The 18,864-nt window shown below is 42.0% G+C and overlaps 1 protein-coding gene across 1 annotated transcript in view; it reads right to left on the bottom strand.

The window, feature by feature from the left end:
* Window positions 1–18,864, bottom strand: part of lamb2 (laminin, beta 2 (laminin S)) — a 67,649-nt gene continuing 48,785 nt past the window's right edge. Inside the window, exons 22-35 of the mRNA XM_042407943.1 lie at window positions 16,765–16,989; window positions 16,421–16,638; window positions 16,212–16,308; window positions 8,108–8,289; window positions 7,782–7,972; window positions 7,357–7,541; window positions 6,375–6,616; window positions 5,727–5,930; window positions 5,012–5,156; window positions 4,671–4,878; window positions 4,308–4,449; window positions 3,031–3,207; window positions 2,773–2,932; window positions 1–1,342 (exon numbers count right to left, since the gene is read on the bottom strand). Of these exons, the coding sequence (XP_042263877.1) occupies window positions 1,206–1,342; window positions 2,773–2,932; window positions 3,031–3,207; window positions 4,308–4,449; window positions 4,671–4,878; window positions 5,012–5,156; window positions 5,727–5,930; window positions 6,375–6,616; window positions 7,357–7,541; window positions 7,782–7,972; window positions 8,108–8,289; window positions 16,212–16,308; window positions 16,421–16,638; window positions 16,765–16,989 (2,513 nt within the window). The 3' untranslated portion in view covers window positions 1–1,205. The remainder of the gene's footprint in view (window positions 1,343–2,772; window positions 2,933–3,030; window positions 3,208–4,307; window positions 4,450–4,670; window positions 4,879–5,011; window positions 5,157–5,726; window positions 5,931–6,374; window positions 6,617–7,356; window positions 7,542–7,781; window positions 7,973–8,107; window positions 8,290–16,211; window positions 16,309–16,420; window positions 16,639–16,764; window positions 16,990–18,864) is intronic.

The following is an 18,864-nucleotide window of genomic DNA, read 5'->3' as shown; positions in this document are numbered from 1 at the left end:
TAAGCTAACTTTCTCCTAGCTCCAGCTTCATATTGAATGGACAAATTGGATAGTGATATCAATCTTCTCATCTAAATCTTAGCGAGATAAGCGAATAAGCCTATTTTTTAAATCAAACAGGTTTATCCCCTTTACAGACCACTTTAGAACATGTTAGACCATGGTCTTTGTTTTCATCAGTTCCATACCAATCCATCTGACAGCATAGCATAGCATATACTGCTAGCTTACACCGCTCTATACATTATTCCTGTGTATTAATGATGTATAGCCACCCTCCTAATCCAGGCAGAGGTGCTTTGTAGGCAGGTTTGTATTTACTGGCTTCGCAGAGACAAATAACTCATTTTATTTTCACATGAAAATATAATTTATTTCTCTGTTATAATGTAAAGGCAGACATAATAAAAAAAAAAATTAAAAACTGAGAAGAGAAATCCTCTTATTCCTAGCACCACAATGTGTAGGATTTGTTTTCTGAAAATCCTAAATTTAAAATCCATATGAATACCTTAACCCTGTTCATCTCTTCACTCTTACTGAAAAGCCTTGAAACAATACAGAGACTAGACCTGATCATTTTAACTTTTCACGTCCTCATGCATTCAAATGTTGCCTTGTTTCCTGATGCAAGAAGACACTGTCCACTGCAGTTTAAATGGGGTCCTTGTGATGAGCACAGCTCAGCATATGCTTCCAGTAGTAACAGAAAGTTAATAGAAAAATGCAAGGAAAATAGTATTGACCTGCTGATTATGCAACAGAGTCCCTCTATATAAAGTAAACAATAAATTGTTAAACTATCAATAGTTGGCACCGCATTATTTCCACCCACATCTGTGTATTATTGTCTGTTCTAAAATATAATTTTCATTAATTTCTTTATATTCAAGACACAAATTTAGAAAGATATATTTCCAGATTCGTTTATAAATTTTAAAACAAATACAATGTGCACAATTTAACATAAAATATGTGATATCAGACAACCTTTACATGTTCAGTCCTGGATTATGTTTTTATATCTCAACCATCTTAAATACATACATGAAAGAAGGTGTGCACATCCTACAAAATATGCAAAATAATTTGAAATAACCACTCCAATCCTCTTCTTTAATTAGTCTATTGTCAGGTTACTGTATGTGGAAGAAACAGCAGAACAACAATGATGGACCTGTTTCAATATGACATGGTGTAGTGAGTTACTGACATGTGTTGTAGATCTGGATTTGTTTGTTGATGTCATTGAGAATGGCTTTCATCTTGTCCTCCAAGCCGTCCAGCTGACGAGCTTTCCCCTCCAACCTCTTCTGGTTCTCCTCATAGTTTTTCTCCAGCTCTATGGGAACCAGAAAATTTCAGGAATGGTTACATAACCAGGCATGTAAGTAAGTAATTTTTGAGTCATACCATTTGATCTGGACACTGCTTTTGATACATTTGATTAGTAAATTGTTTTAAATAGACTGAGGGAACACGCTGGCCTGTCTAGAACCATTTTTAATTGGTTTGACTCCTATCTCTCAGGCAAAGAGCACTTTGTCATTTCTGAAAACACTAAAATAAATAATGGGGTTCCTCAAGGACCAATTTTAGGGCTACTACTTCTTAAACTATATATGTTACTCCTTGGTGATGTCTTAAAGGGATGCTATCTTTTCATAGGGATGCGGATGACACAGCTTTATGTAGCTCTGTCTCCTGATGACACAGGACTCATTGATGCTCTTTTTTAGATGTATTTTAGATATGTAGTGCTTAGATGTCATGTCACATAACATTTTACAGCTCAGTTAGGATAAAATTCAAATATTAGTTACAGGGTCTAAGAGAGAAACTGGTCACAATTTATATTCTCTGCGACTTACTTTGACCCAACAGGCAAAAAACCTCAATGTCATCTCTGACTCAGAATTAAACTTATGGGGTAAGTCACAAAATTAGCTTTTTTATGGTCTAAATAATAAAGCTTAAGTGCAGCCATTTCTCTAAGTGACACAAAGAGACTAATGCACGCCTTTATATCTAGCTGGCGAAACTACTGTAATGTTCTCCCATCTGGTCTGATTTTAAAATTCTTTTACTTGTTTTTAAGCACTTCGTGGTCTTGCACCAGCCTTTTTGTCTAACACGTTTACAACGTATAAGGCAGGACAGGCCCTCAGGTCCTTTGGCATGAGTCTTTTAATTGTTCCAAAGGGCAGGAGCAGCTTTTAGTTTTTATGCAATAGGCTGTTGGAGTAGCTTTTGTTTAGAATGTTTTATGACTACTATGTAATTTAGATGAGTTAACATGCTCAACCCCAGTATGTATGCAATGTAATGCACTGCATGAATAAACAAGTGGAGTGTTGTCCTGCTTCTGATTTCTCATTATTTTATTTAATCATTAATCTTATTGTATTCTAGTTTTTAAATGTTTTTCTGCCATTTATTCATTTTATTTTGTATTGTCTTATTATTTAAGTTGTTTTATTTCTATTTTTCATGTGGATTAGTCTCAAATTGCTTGTCAATCACCTGTAAAGTGTTTTGAAATGCATTAACTGCATGAAAGGTTCCATAAAAATAAAGTTTGAGTCTAGACATGAAATTATAGCTTGGGGATTCAATTAGCAGCTGATCTTCTTTCACTATCACTTTCACTATCCGTGTTGCAACAATTGTTTCTTAATTAAAAACCCATAGTTTTCTTCGTCCAAACACATAAACCATTTCTATCATTTCATCAACACATACATGTGTAAACATATAGATATGAATAAGCACCTGCTAGTTTCTGCAGCTTGTTCTGGGCATCTCTTAGCAGTTCCTTTGCTTCATCTCTGAGGCTCTCAGCCCTCTTCTTGGCGTCCTGTACAGCCTTGGCCTTGGTGTCAACCCGCTGTTGCACCTCATGGTATTTATCAGTCAGTTGGCCGTCTAGAATCTGAGAATAAAGACAGGAGAAAGTTTTTTTTTTACAATAGTTGAGTATGCTTTGATGAGGCAAACTGCGCACACTCATTCAGAGACACACAGACACACCTGCTTGGCCTCGTTTGCCTTGTCTCGTGCCATGGTGGCTGTCTCTTCGGCTCGGGCTGCTGCCATGCTGTTGTTGGCACGCTTGGTCTTCAGGGCACTGATCTCTCTTCCCAGTGTGCCCAGACGGTCCATGGCATCATTCAGGTCCTTCTCACTGTTTGATGTCTCTGACTCAATCTAAGTAAGGCATGCACAAGCAAGTTAATTCTAATCCTTCATCTCACAAGGTTTGCTTGTGTTTGATTAGCTGTGTTAGATAAGCATTATGTTGTCATTATTCAGGATGTGATCCTCAAAATGTTGCCCTGGATGTTCATGTAATAACCTACTTGTATGTATGTGTTTTGAATGCACATTGAACATTTTGAACAATATTTCAGAGGAATCAACACAGTTCCAGCACTAGCCTGTCTATGCTTTGTTACAATATGTTGCTGTATAATAATTACATGAACCCTTCAAACCTCATCAACAAATTTTTTGGCCACTTGGGATCAGTGGAGGCTGTAAACACAACTTTGACATATCATCACATAAAACTGGTACTGCCAATATTTTCATGAACAGTTGCTTATTTATGCATTAAGAGCAACATTACCATTAATCTGGAGTTATGTTTCTGGCCATATGGGGAATGTAAGTCCAATATTTACTCTGAGCTCTGTTTTTGGTCTTTACCAACTCTTTGACAGAAATATCTGTCTCTTTAGCTGCTAAATGCTCAACTATGTTTACCAGCTAATTGCTAACTTCATCAGTTTACTGTTTGGTGCTGGGCAGATAGTGTACAGTGGGTTTATCAGAACTTTTCACTGAACTCCCTGCTGTGTCTGAAAACGTCGCTGGTGAGAGCAGCAAGAGTGAACCAAAACTGTTACAGCAGTAACAGTCTGTAGAGATGTAGAGTTGGGCAATAATTCTCAATCTCATCACTACAAGCATCCTCTTTAAGATATGCATTATTTTATCCATTGTTAATATAGAAATACTGCTTATAGCAGCTTTAAAGTCACATTTTCACAATAGATAATGACCTAGACATCCATCACATACATCTAGTGACTGTGTAATGTATATCACCACATAAAACATTGATTACTCAGGGGTTTTTTTTTTTGGCTGGAGAATAAAATTATTTGAATTCAAGTCTGAGCACCCAGCCAATCACCGTTTGACATTGTGTGGCAGTAAAAATCATATCATCATTATTATTTTATTACTCAGTTAACCTCTATTTTGGCCCGCAGCTTATGTTTGTTTGTTTCTTTTTTGGTTACCTGTGCCAGTCGGTCCTCAGTCTCCCTTATGTCAGCTCTGGCCTTTGCTATGGCCTTCTCTGCTGATGTCTGAGCTGTCTTAGCATCAACCAAGGCCTGTTTCACTGTCTCTGCTGTGGTCTTCACCCCCTCAGCACGATGCCTTAACAACAGCATAGCGTTATTGATAGCACGGTTTTTTAGAGAGGATAAATAAACATGGAATGCTCTTTGTGCAAATAATTCACTACACACTGTCAAGAGTAGATTTTAGGGAGAGGGATGCAGGTTCCATTATCTCATCTCTGTATCCCTGCCCTGTTGAATTTGTGCCATTTACAACTGCCAATGCATTTGCTTTATGCCTGAATCTATTCTGACTACCTTGCCCTCTTGGCATCCAGCAGCAGCTGTTCTGCCTTGCGGACATCATCCTGTGTCTTTGCCAGAATGGCATCCACATTTGAAAGGCTGCGAACCCGTTCCTTGATTTCGTCAGCAAGATGTCTGATCTGGAGGGGTGAAGCAGGGATGGAGAGCTCCAACACACGGTTCGCCACTGCCTCAATACTGTCGGGGTCTGCACCCTCCTCTGATAGAAAGACATGAGAAGTGTCAGGGTTGACACAGGATTGTTCTCAGTGAACTTGTAAAACGGCTGACACTGTGAAGAACACTGTAAATATATCATAATGTAGATGAGATGAACAGACTGTCAGACTCACGAGTGAGGAAGTCTCTGATCTGTTTGATGAGGTCTCTCAGGTCATTGTTTGAGCGCTCCACTTGGTTCTTGGTGGCTGTGGCTTTGTCCAGAGCTGCTTGGGCTTTATCCTTGGCCTCCTCTGCCTTGGTCTTAGCCTCTGCCACCTGAGTGAAAGGCAGAAATGTTTACAGAGGAGACAAAAGGCTGACAAAGAGAACTTATTCACCCAAGCTACTGTCTTTACTTAGTCTAGTCCTTACGTGCCCACTTTCACTCAACCTGTTTTGCCTATGTCCACATATGTCCCAGACTGCAGCTGCAGACTAAATTGTCATTTCAAGAGTGTAAAGTCTCCATTCTGAGTGGTTCGGTCTGTGATGTGGTCTGTTTTTCAGGTGAATGACAGTGAACAACGATGGATTTGAATAAGTGTAAACTACTGTGTATACTGGTCATGTATGTAACATTATAACAAATTTCAATTCTGACAAAAATTAAATTAAAAAGCTTCAGCCACAAAGTCTTGGTGCATTCCTTTCTGCTCTAATGAGAAGTGGACAAAAAGCTTTTTTCAGCCTCCCCTACAAGGATTTTATCCCTGTATGACTATTTAATATTGGTGCAAACAGGCAGCTCTAAAAAAATGTAGAAACAAAAAACAAAACATATACAGTATGTGCTACATACTTGAAGTCCAAAAGTACAGTAACTTCAGTTCTCCTGTGTTTCCATACCTTAGTAAAGAGTCCCTCCACCTCTCCCATAGCTTTGCTCAGCTCCTTCTCTGCGTGTTTGGCTCTCTCCAGGGCATTGTCAGCAACTGCCACAGCACCGTTACAGTTCAAGCCTCCACAGTGATGGTTCCCCTCATCATCACGGCAACCTGCACCTCCACACGGACTCTCCCCACATGGAGCATCACCTGGAGCGCCACAAATCTGTTGGGAAAGGTTTACATGTACTTTTGTACTAGCATGGAAATTATCATCATTAATGTGTTTTAAGTGTATGTGTATGACTGGGACACTTCACTCCTCTTCACTGCCTTACAAAGCCAAAAGTCAATAACTAGGTATTTGGTCAATACTGAGTTAAGACCAGAGTCAGATTTTTTTTATTGTTTGTTTTGATATGTACTCCTGCTAAAGCTAATGTAACTAGGTTAGCTTAGCAGTAATTGCTATCTTAGCTTTTCATGTGATTAGTTGTGGTTAACCTACTACACACACACACACACACACACACACCACTTTCCCATTACTTGAATGTGGTGAGACTTACAACCTTTTCATTTGTTATTCAGTTTGCTCGCTGCCTTTGTAGGACTGTAGACATGGGAGCTATCAAACTTTATCAGAGTTACATGAAGAATGAGATCAAACCTTCTCGTTGATCTTCTTCATGTCCAGGCCCTGTGCTCTGGTGTTCAGATCTCCCAACGCACGCTTGTTAGCAGCATTTTTTCGGTTGAAGTCATCTTTCTTGGCAGTGATGAGGCGCTCGGTACGGCGGCGGGTGTCTGCAGATTGGCTGACTGTGCTGGGTCTGGTGGTTGTTGATTCGTTGGCTCGCCGCTCCGCATCGGAAGACTTATTGTAGGAGCTACAGATGCTGTCGTACGCACCTGCAGGAACAGAGTGGAGGAAAAGTAAATTTTCACTTAACTCATTTTCAGTTAAATTCATGTGATGTTTGGAATACATTTGGAGATTGTTAAAGTCCCCCTCCACTCAAAAACATGTTTTTCTTCTTGCTCCTACAATAGAATGTTTGAGCTTCACTCTGTAGAATGATGTATGTGAGTGAGTTTGACATTAGAGGGCTGTTTTCACATTGATCTGCTGAAAGTGAGAAGGTTATCTGTGCTCACTAAAAATCTCATTTAAAGGGTTGGGCCTACAAGCATGATTTGTGACATCACAATTAGTTTGGAAGCCAATCCTAGTCCAATATTCAACTTATACAAGTGTTATGTGGAAACCTGAAACCTCAAGTGCACATACACTTTACAGTGACTTTACAGTGAAGTCGGAGACACCTTGTGTCCAGCAGTTAAACTTCTCGGATGGAATATATTTGCATATTTATAGATTCTGGAATTTTTTGAAAAACCATATCAGACACACATTATTTTTCCAAATAGAGTATTTTTATACGTCTTAATACATGTCTGGCGTGGATCTTTAAAGACTATGGATTTTTGACTCAGGGAAAGAGGATTAGGAATAATGATGTTATGTGTGAAGTTTAAATGGAAAGAACCTAGAGTATGGACAGTTACAATAATTGAAAACTGGCAGCAGCAGAAATAAGGGGGTGAAAGATTAAATAATGTAGATGATTAGAGACAACAGTCTGTCTCACCTAGGAAGTTGGAGTTTTTTAGGATATCCAGCTGCCGATGTAGCTGCTCTGAAGTGAGGTTCAGTTCTTTAGCCTCTCTCTCCAGAGCACTGAGCTCCTTGCTTGCCTCAGAGTTGCTGTCCTGGACGATGGTTAGGTCTCCTTCAAGGCGGTTCAGGGTGTCAGTGGTCTCACCGATCTGCGCTCTATGGGACAAGACATTTGTTGGGGGGGGATGCAAATTGTAATTCTGAATAAAAATGTACTTTCATGGATAAATTGAATAAATCTGCTCTTGGGATGAAGATTGCCAATGTGGTGAGATTTTCCTCAAGTGCCATTAACTTGATACTACTGAAATAGTAAGACTGTGTGACAGAAAAAATGACTAGAGATTAATATTTTTATACAAAAAAATGTTAAAAAGCAGATGGATGTAATAGTACCTAAGATCTTCAATAAGCTCCATCAGTGTAGAGACAGCTGCAGAAGTGGCATTGCGTGCCTTGACGATATCCTGAGCTTGTGCCAGTTTCTTCTCCAGGTCCCTGAAGGCCTTCTCATAGGCCCCAGTAAGCCCAGTGGTCTGAATCTCATGGGCACGCTCTGCCAGAGCCTTGGTGCGCACTGCAAGGTCCTGGTGATGAGATTAATAAAATGTATTGTGAACAGAAAGCTAATGGTTGCCTATTCACCATTCAGAATATTGAATATTTCACATTTGGTTTCTGTTGACTGAGGATCAGACCTCTTACTTTGCATGAAACTGTACCTGCACTATGCGATCCCAGTCCCCAAAGCACTGGTGACAGGGCTGGCAGTTGGGGAACTGGCCAGAGAAGCCTCTGGCACACTGGTCACAGCGGACACCTGACACCCCCTGCTGGCAAACACAGTGGCCAGTCACCAAGTTGCACTGAGAGGTCTCAATGCCACGCCAGTCACAGTCACAAGCTGGGAGGAGAGAAGAGGAAAGGGCGGGACTGCAATGACTATGGTACAACAGGACCTATTGTTTATGCATTTTTTGCATTACACAAGCCTAAATTCTACATATATATATATATGATACATTATACATACTGAATGCAATTAATAATTTCTAATGTTTCTTTATTTTCAAATATTCTGGGTTACTCTGAAAAAGGCTATGTCCAAAACATCCATATTTGATGCTATTAACAGACTGCGAGAGGCACATAAATGGAAGAAGAACAAAACAGCATTGAAAGTTTCACTGGGTGTTTTTCCAGTGTGGAATATCTCCTATTCCCCCTGAAAGTAGACATAAATATATCATATAATTACTAGGGCCAGCACTGGACTACAGGGTTTGCCATGGGGTTTCAGCTGTATTTCCAGTGCTTATCTTTTATTCATTTATTTATTTTTTGTTAGAGTTTGATTCCAACATCTTTGGCTATAACACCACATACACTCACTGAGCACTTTATTAGGACCACCTGTGCAATCTAATGCAATTACAAACAAACAGCAGCTCAAACACAACAGCGCAGTCATAAATTCTGCTTTTATGAAGCTTATACATTTTCAGTTTTTGTTGACGTTCCTAACATTTTGCCTCCCTCATATTTGTTAATGGCATGGACAAAATATTAGGAACACTTTTCAGTACAATGCATTCTAGTACGCATGTAGAATTTATGGTAGAGCTGTTGTATTGTATTGCATCAGATTGCACAGATGTTCCTGATAAAGTGCTCAGTGAGTGTAAATCCCACCAGCTCTGCTCCACTGGAGCAATTGAAAGGACTATGTTGCTAGCTAGCTAAACACACTGAGCACCGGGCTTTTCAAGTAGCTACCTAACTTTCTTCATAAAACTACACTAGCCAGTGCACATAATGTTAATCATCTATGTACTGTGTATTACTGTTGTAGCGTAAAAGGTCTTGTAACTCTAGCGAAAGCATTTTAAAGTGACAAGCCAACTTTCTTTGAAGTTTTTAGTTTAGTTTGACATTATGAGAAAATATATGATATGAAACAATATGATTACACACATTTACAAAATATCAAGGATGATGCAGTGAAGTCTGAGACTTATTTCCAGTCTGGTCTTTGATAAGAGAAGGGACATGTGTGTAATAGTGTCTGTATAACTCTAATTAGCTGTTAGTTGTGCATTAGTAACCACAAACCAATTGCCAAACATTGAACATATGCTGCTTTTCCAGTTGGTAAATCAGCCCTGATGTTAGCTATAGATGTTAACACTATTTTTGGTCTTTCTCAAATGTCATTAGGTGCTCCATGTGTTCATTCATCATTTTTCTTTACGTCTATGTGACAAAGTGGGTGAGAATACACCATTTGTCCCTACTTTCACCATCAATGCCACATAGCTCACAAATTTAACCATGCTTGGTAATTGTTTGTTTAGCCACATGTTTATGATCAATCTGTAACTTGCAGACACATACTATCCCGGGTTTGTTTGTGGTTTGCATTATGTCTGGTTACAGTTCACATACCAGCAACATTTTTGGTTAAAGTAAAACACCGACAAGTATTGTTAAGTTTAGTTATTGTTTATTGGGTTAAGTCTGCATTTCATAATTCAATTCTATTCTTTCTGTGTTACTTACCATACTCACCATGTGCTCCACAGACAAAAGGAGGAGGCACCCAACAATGGCCTGTATTTATACACTGGGTGACATCATTGGTGATGTCACTGGGTTGGATAATGTGGCGGGGGTGGTAGTTAATTATGTTAAGTGAGTTATTTACTGTGACTTTGATCAGTGTATGTATGGTTGGAAGTGTGTTGTGTGGTGAGCTATGATGAAGTGTTTCACCATGGAGATTGGTAAGAGTGAATAACTTTATCTCTGACCTGTTTTAGCAGAGACATGGGATGCACCTGCAGCAATGGTACAGCCCAGATTGACTCTGATGGACTGCTGATGGAAGGGTCTATTTAAGCAGTTGCTTTTTGGCTGTCGGGGGGTTAGTACATCAGTGTGTAGCTGTGTGCACATGATGATAAGTTAATATAAGTTCAGTTGATATGAGTTGAGTTTTGATCAGTTAGGCCAAGTTAACTATTTAGTTGTTTTTTTGTTTTGTACATAATTTTTTGTTTTTTGTTGTTTTGTTACATGTGTAGCATGGTGCCACTTTTTCTTGTAAATAAACCACCTTGTGATACCTGGATAAGGTTTCCTGTGTCTGCCTCCTACCAAGTGACCAGCCACTCCGGTCAGGCAACACCACATTTGGTGGCAGTGGTGGGATCCAGGCCAGTAGGAGGCAGCGAAGAAAATGTCAACCAGACAAAAGAAACCTCAAGCAACTGAGTGTCTTCCAGAAGTGTCTCAAGATGTCTGTGACCAGCAGGGGGCAGCAGGTGGTCAAGCCCAGGAGAAAGAAAGTATGGCTGAACTGACAAGTCTTCTACGATGTCTGATGCAACAGCAGGCTGACAGCGATGTCAGGATAGATCAGGAGCGCAAGCGACAGGAGGAAAGGTGGAAGCGAATCCAGCACCAGTTTGCCCAGCTCCAACATGAGGTGCAACAGGACCGCCAGGATCGTCAGCAGCTGATGGGAGATTCAGCAACCCCATCCGCCCCCTCTGTAGAGCTTACAGCCGAGCCTCCTCACATCCCAGCAATCCAAGGCAGGCCTGAGGTTGATCTAACACAGTTGGCTAATGGAGGACAGCATTCCAATCTGGTGAGGCTTCCTGGCTGGAAAAGCCCCAAAATGCAGCCATACAGTGAAGGTGAGGACATTGAACATTATTTAATCACCTTCGAAAGAATTGCTCATGCCTGTCAGTGGCCTCAGGAAGAGTGGGCTCTTCACCTGGCTCCACTGCTAACCGGTCGAGCCCGTTCTGCTTATGTAGCTATGGACATTGATGACACCATGGATTATGCAAAAGTAAAGTGTATTGTTTTGAAGAAGTTTGAAATCAGTGCAGAGACCTATCGAGTGAGGTTCTGTTCCAGTGTGCCGGCAGAAGAGGAGACACCTAGAGAGCTGCAGGTCCGCCTTAAGGACTTGTATGACAAGTGGATGGCTCCCAAAGAAAAGACAAAGGAACAAATTGGAGATACCATTATCATGGAGCAGTTCCTCAAAGTCCTGAATCCTGAGCTTCGCACCTGGATTAAAGAACGGAACCCAAAGACCTCCAAAGAAGCAGCAGAATTGGCTGAAGCTTTCCTGGCTGCCCGCCGTCCATCAAAAGAGTACCTCCCAGCCAAGTCCCGCCCACCCACACCTTTGGGTAAGCCTATTGGTGGGAGTGACCTTAGAGCCAGAAACACAAGACATAGTTCCTTCCCCTCAAATTCAGCTAAATTTGAGCCTAGAAACAAAGCCCTCTTAGTGTGTCACTCTTGTGGTCAGACAGGTCATTTTAAGGCAGAGTGTCCTAAGGGCCATGTTAGTAAAAACTACATGTGTTTTGCTCCCAAGTTACTGGTCAGTGAGCCGGGGAGGGAGGAGGTCTCAGAAGGTCAATGTGAGGAGCTTACAATAGGTGTGTTAATTGAAGACAGACCCTGCGTAGCTCTTCTAGATTCAGGAAGTAATCGCACCCTAGTCAGACAGGATAGTCTCCCTAGGGATGTTGTTTATTGTGGAGGGACAGTGGATGTTTTCTGTGTTCATGGTGACAAAGTAGGTTACCCCATAGCTAAGGTAGCTATCCAGGTTGAAGGCCAACTCTACTTGCTGTCAGTAGGGGTATTTGAGCAACTGCCCTATCAGGTTGTGTTAGGCTGTGATCTTCCCATCCTTGCTGAATTGATAGCTAAGCAGTCTCGTGAGGCTAGGGCTAGTTGCACCAGTGAAAGTTTGCTAGCGGTCACCAGGTCCAAAAGTAAGCAGGAACAGGCTAGTTCAACAGTGGCATGGGAGGAGTTACCGTTTGCAAAGGAGGAAGTGCCTGGGGTTGAGCACACCAAACAGCTTAAGGAGAGGAAAAGCAGGAGCCAGAGGAGACAGGACAGAGTGAGGGGGACAAAGGTAGCTGAGCATGTGTCTGAGCCTTTACAGTCTGACCTTTTTGCCATTTCTAGTGACATTGCTAAGCTGCAGAGACAAGACCCCACCCTTACAACTTCGTTTTCTAGATGTGTGCCCGAGTCAATTCAGGTGACAGGGAGAGAAAGGGAAGCATTTGTGGTCAAGGGAGACATGTTGTATCGTCGTAGTCAGATTGGTGATCAGCTAGTCATTCCCCAGAGTTTGAGGCCCACAGTCCTTAACCTGAGCCATTCAATCCCTTGGGCAGGACACTTAGGACAGGCAAAAACATTTTCTAGGATGGTTCCTCGTTTCTATTGGCCCCAGCAGTATGCTGACACAGTAAAATATTGTCAGTCTAGTCCACACTGTCAGTTAACAGCTCCAGGCAGGAAAGGAGATAGGGCTCCCCTGATAAGCATGCCCATCATTGATACGCCCTTTTCCCGTATTGCCATGGACATTGTAGGCCCACTAGAAAGGAGTAGTGCAGGCCACAAGTACATATTGGTAGTCTGCGATTATGCTACAAGATATCCTGAAGCCTTTCCTTTGAAGAAGATTAAGGCCCGCCAGATTGTCAACTGCCTCATTCAGCTGTTCTCCAGAGTTGGAATCCCAAAGGAGATCATCACTGACCAAGGCACCAATTTCACTTCAAGCCTGTTGAAGGAGGTGTACAGGCTGCTGGGGATTCAGGGTGTGAAGACCAGTCCCTACCATCCCCAGACAGATGGCCTCGTTGAGCGCTTTAATAAGACTCTTAAGTCCATGCTGAGGAAATTTGTGAATGATTCAGGGTCAGACTGGAACCAGTGGCTTCCGTTCTTGTTGTTTGCGTATAGAGAAGTCCCACAATCATCAACTGGGTTTTCACCTTTTCAGCTGCTGTATGGACATTCAGTGAGGGGTCCAATGGATGTCTTGAAGGAGGCCTGGGAGGGCCCCATGCCACAACAGCAGTGCAGTGAGCTCTCATACGTCCTGAAGATGAGAGACAAACTGGACCAATTTCAAGAACTGGCCAATGGTAATCTGGGCCAAGCACAGGAGCGACAGAAGCAGAGGTATGACACGGCTTCTAGATGGAGAGTTTTCCAGGAGGGCCAGAAAGTTCTCCTACTGCTGCCAACGGCTGACAGTGGCCTCCTTGCCAAGTGGCAGGGGCCATACAAGGTCACAAAAAAGACAGGCCCAGTCACATATGAGCTCTTTTTGCCAGACCGCCGGAAAAGGCATCAAGTCTTCCACGTAAACCTTCTGAAAGAGTGGGTAGAACAACCAGAGCAGTCTACAACCTTCTGGGCACGTACAGTTGTTGATGAGGAAGAGCTTCAGGAGCAGTATTTTCCATCTACAATTGAGACGCCAGTGTTACCAGATTTAAGTCATCTGGCGGCAGATAAACGGCAGGAGCTGCAAGCCCACATGGCAAAAGAGCTCTTCAGTCAAAAGCCAGGTTGTACACACCTCATTGAACATGAGATCCGTTTGCGTTCATCGGAACAGCAGCCAATCAGGGACACCGCCTGCCGTATTCCAGCCAGGCTTGTTCCTGAACTCAAGCAAGAAGTGGAGGAGATGCTGGCTACAGGAATCATCGAGCCTTCTCGCAGTGAGTGGTGTAGCCCTGTGGTGTTGGTTCCAAAGAAGGATGATCCTAAACTGAGGTTTTGTGTCAACTTTTCAAAGTTGAATGCTGTGTCTGCCTTTGATCCCTATCCAATGCCAAGGGTTGATGAACTGATTGAGCGTTTGGGAAACGCTAACTTCCTAACGACCCTTGACCTCTGCAAAGGGTATTGGCAAGTGCCCTTAACAGAATCTTCAAAGGACTTCACAACATTCAGAGTTCCAAGCGGTCTGTACAGATTCAATATGATGCCCTTTGGTTTGCACGGAGCACCAGCAACGTTTCAGAGGTTGGTGGATGAAGTTTTGAGAGGAGCGGAGGGCTATGCAGCAGCCTACATTGATGACATTGTTATCTTCAGTCGGACCTGGGAGGAGCATGTGCAACATCTTGGTGATGTCTTCCAACGCATTCAGAGTGCTGGTCTGGTAATCAATGCCAAGAAGTGTCACATTGCTAAGTCGGAAGTCCAGTACCTGGGTTATGGGTGGAGGCATTCGGCCTCAGGTAGGAAAGGTAGAGGCGATTGCAGCTTCAACACTACCTAACACCAAGAGGAGGCTACGGTCATTCTTGGGGTTAGTAGGCTGGTATCGCCGACTCATCCCCAACTTTTCATCAAAATCTGCTTTACTATCTGAGATGACTCGCAAATCAAGCCCAGTAAAGGTTAAGTGGACTCAGGAAAGTGAGAATGCTTTCAAGGACTTGAAAAACTGTTTGTGTCAAGAACCAGTTCTGCAATGTCCAGATTTCACTCTTCCTTTTACTGTTCAGACAGATGCTTCTGGAGTAGGGCTTGGAGCTGTGTTACTGCAAGGAGGTGATGGAAACCAGTTGCCTGTGCAGTACATCAGCCGAAAACTCTTCGCAAGGGAAATGAGGTACTCAACAATTGAAAAGGAAGCTCTGGCTATTAAGTGGGCTTTAGACACTTTGAAATATTACCTCATTGGTAAAGAGTTTGTTCTGGAGACTGATCATCGGGCATTGCAGTGGATCCATAAAATGAAAGACACTAATGCTAGAATCACCAGATGGTATTTATCTCTCCAGCCTTATCGTTTTCAGGTCCAGTATAGACCAGGAAATAAGAACGTCATTGCTGACTTCCTGTCCCGTGACTCTGAGGAGTAACGGTCTTAAGGGGGGGGGTATGTGACAAAGTGGGTGAGAATACACCATTTGTCCCTACTTTCACCATCAATGCCACATAGCTCACAAATTTAACCATGCTTGGTAATTGTTTGTTTAGCCACATGTTTATGATCAATCTGTAACTTGCAGACACATACTATCCCGGGTTTGTTTGTGGTTTGCATTATGTCTGGTTACAGTTCACATACCAGCAACATTTTTGGTTAAAGTAAAACACCGACAAGTATTGTTAAGTTTAGTTATTGTTTATTGGGTTAAGTCTGCATTTCATAATTCAATTCTATTCTTTCTGTGTTACTTACCATACTCACCATGTGCTCCACAGACAAAAGGAGGAGGCACCCAACAATGGCCTGTATTTATACACTGGGTGACATCATTGGTGATGTCACTGGGTTGGATAATGTGGCGGGGTGGTAGTTAATTATGTTAAGTGAGTTATTTACTGTGACTTTGATCAGTGTATGTATGGTTGGAAGTGTGTTGTGTGGTGAGCTATGATGAAGTGTTTCACCATGGAGATTGGTAAGAGTGAATAACTTTATCTCTGACCTGTTTTAGCAGAGACATGGGATGCACCTGCAGCAATGGTACAGCCCAGATTGACTCTGATGGACTGCTGATGGAAGGGTCTATTTAAGCAGTTGCTTTTTGGCTGTCGGGGGGTTAGTACATCAGTGTGTAGCTGTGTGCACATGATGATAAGTTAATATAAGTTCAGTTGATATGAGTTGAGTTTTGATCAGTTAGGCCAAGTTAACTATTTAGTTGTTTTTTTGTTTTGTACATAATTTTTTGTTTTTTGTTGTTTTGTTACATGTGTAGCATGGTGCCACTTTTTCTTGTAAATAAACCACCTTGTGATACCTGGATAAGGTTTCCTGTGTCTGCCTCCTACCAAGTGACCAGCCACTCCGGTCAGGCTACACCACAGTCTATATTGATTTTTGCACTGTTCTGAGATGTAGTGAGCAGCTAGAGCACTCCGCTTTTGCATCAAGTACTTTAGTCTCTTCATCATGTTCATGACAGCTACAACACCGTTTCCTAAGAGCTTGCATTATGTCTTTATGTTTCTAACCTCTGCACTGTGTCCTGGGGTTTCCCCAGTAATTCTCCTGACAGTCTGTGCAGGTCTTCCCTCCGAAGCCGTCGCGACACTGACACTGACCTGTAAACTGTATGACAGAAAGTTGAAAAATAGAAGTATGCCACATCAATTATTGTCAATGAGTATGAAATCATATTCACACTTTGAAAACAATGACTCCAGGTCCAAGTGTCCCCTACCTCATTACATGAGGAGGTGACAGAGTTGTTGGGGTCACAGGCGCAGGGTTCACAACCCTTCCCACTGGCCAGGTTCCAGTGGTTGGGAGTGCAATGGTCACATGTCAGACCTATGACGTTTGGTAGACACTGGCACTGGCCTGTGGCACGCTGGCACACACATTCCTCACGGTCCATACACTGGCTGCGTTCAGTGCCCAGGAAGTTACATACACATTCTGACAGGCAAATAGGCAAAAAAGAAGTGCGTCATTATCATGGTATTCAAATCCTGTGCATGGTTGGATCTGTAAGAACAACATTAGCATGGAATGAAATGTTTTTTTGATGAACAAGTTTCTCACTCCTGCAGTTGCGTCGGGATGCATCCCCGAAATAGCCACTCTTGCAGATGCCACAGTTGGGGCCTTCAGTGTTGTAGAGGCATTTCCTGCACTCTCCGTTCTGTCTGTCACAAGCATCCATGTCTGACATGTCTATGTTGTTGTTGCACTGGCACGGCTGGCAGCGCCCTCCTGGCTGAGAGGGGTTGCCATAGTAACCCGGGGCACATTTCTCACATCGGGCACCTGAATTAGGAGAAAAAACACATAGGACTGAGAACAAGTTACAATGAGATGCACAACTACTAATATTTCTGCCATGAGTGTGGATGAAGTGCTCTACAGGATATCCAAAGCTGTTTTTAGGGCGTTTGAAGCAGGAAACTTGTAGCATAACAGGAGCAGCATCAACATCTAATCTCTGTTTTAAAAAGTAATGAGGACCCTATTCATGTATTGACAGTCACTGGATTTTGCTAAGTCCTAGACTGGGGCTAAATGGTTTTCAGTGGACATGTCCATTGAAATAAACATGTTAAGCACTTGGCTTAGTAGCATGTTACTAGAATCAGTTTTGTTAATCATCACTCAGTGGGGTTTGATTGTCCAGCTCTCATTAGTTAAGTGTCATCACACCCTCAGTGGATTATACAGAACATATTATACTTTTTGATAATATAAATGACCTGTGATTCCCAACCTTTTTTGTCTGACGTACCCCCACAACATTGTCAGATGAGATCAGGTACCCCTTCATTAACACCACCTGTAGCCCTCTAAATGTGTTCTGTTGGATGGATTTTAAACCAGCTGTTACTTAACACTTTTAATTATATAAAAACTAGTGCAGTGCCCATTCAAAACATGCCTTTTCAGAACGTGTCGATTGCTTGGCCTCTGGAATTGCTGCTTCAGCGCACAGAAAAATTTATGGAGTTGATGTGAGTTGTGAATGAGTATATATACCAACAACATGAAACTATTACATAGAAATTTAATAATTCTCAATAATTTATCTGTTATAATGAGCTCACACTTGACATTGCACTTCCTTGGGTCCCCAGCAATACACCCGCCAAGTATGAAGTAGCAAAGAACAGACAGACAGACAGAGACTCCCTCCTTTATAGTTCTTTCTCATTAGTTATAGTTCATACACCCCTTCTGTTGTTTTTAAATTAGCAGAGTTCCACAATCTCTCCACGCTGCAGAAGAGTACCATACAGCTACAATAATAGTCAGGCAGACTACTCGATCCTTTAGCCAGTGAGCCATTCGTTTGGTTTTTTTTTCCTCTAATTGGCTGTCCCTTTATTTTCAACTCAAAAGAAGAAATACCTGGCATATTTGTGTCCAGCAGGAAGGAGCACAGAAGGAAATTAGAGAAAGAAGGAATAGGGCTGTGCTGGTAGAGTAAAAGCTCAAGTACAGGAAGGATTAGATGAGAGAAACAGAAAAAAAGAGAAAGTTAGATAGAGGACAGGAATGAAAGAGAGAGGGGGCAAAGTAGAAGTAAAAAGTAAAGGAGTAGCAGTGAATAAAAGAAGGGAAATTTGGGAAAGTAAATGTAGTCAGCTACAGTCCACTACCTCTGTGTTCCTGTACTTCCTTGTTTACTTTTGAAAGTGGGTGCCCTGTTGCTTAAATCAACAGACTAACAGGTCTAACAGGTTATAAAATACAGTGTTTCATCTGAAAACAAGGCTGGTAAAAAAGTGACATTAGTGTACTTATTATGGCTGTATGGAATCTTTCTCCCTGGGAAATGACTGCCCAACCACCTCCCAACATCATTCATTCAGACGGGCAGTTAAACCTACTCTAAGCAGAGGAGACAGAAGCTGACCCAGACTCAGAATCAACCAACACCTGCGTACAAACCTTTCTCACCCTTTTTACTTTGAAGGCACAACTGATTTGAGCAAGTGTGGGATAGAAACCATACTTTTTGACACAATCACTCAACAAACTGTTACATTGAGCCTCAGAAAGTTTTGTGGTCGGCCGATTTTAGGGAAAATTATTTGGTAATTTTGTACAAAACACAGGAAACCATTTAAATGGATTTGACATTATTTTTTGAGCCAGTTCTCAAGAGTCAGCAAGAGTGAAGGGTAGGGT

Source organism: Thunnus maccoyii, chromosome 4 (assembly GCF_910596095.1).
Source record: "Thunnus maccoyii chromosome 4, fThuMac1.1, whole genome shotgun sequence".
NCBI classification, from domain to species: Eukaryota; Metazoa; Chordata; class Actinopteri; order Scombriformes; family Scombridae; genus Thunnus; species Thunnus maccoyii.
Note: the sequence above shows the minus strand (reverse complement) of the source record. Positions and strands in the feature narration are given on the sequence as shown.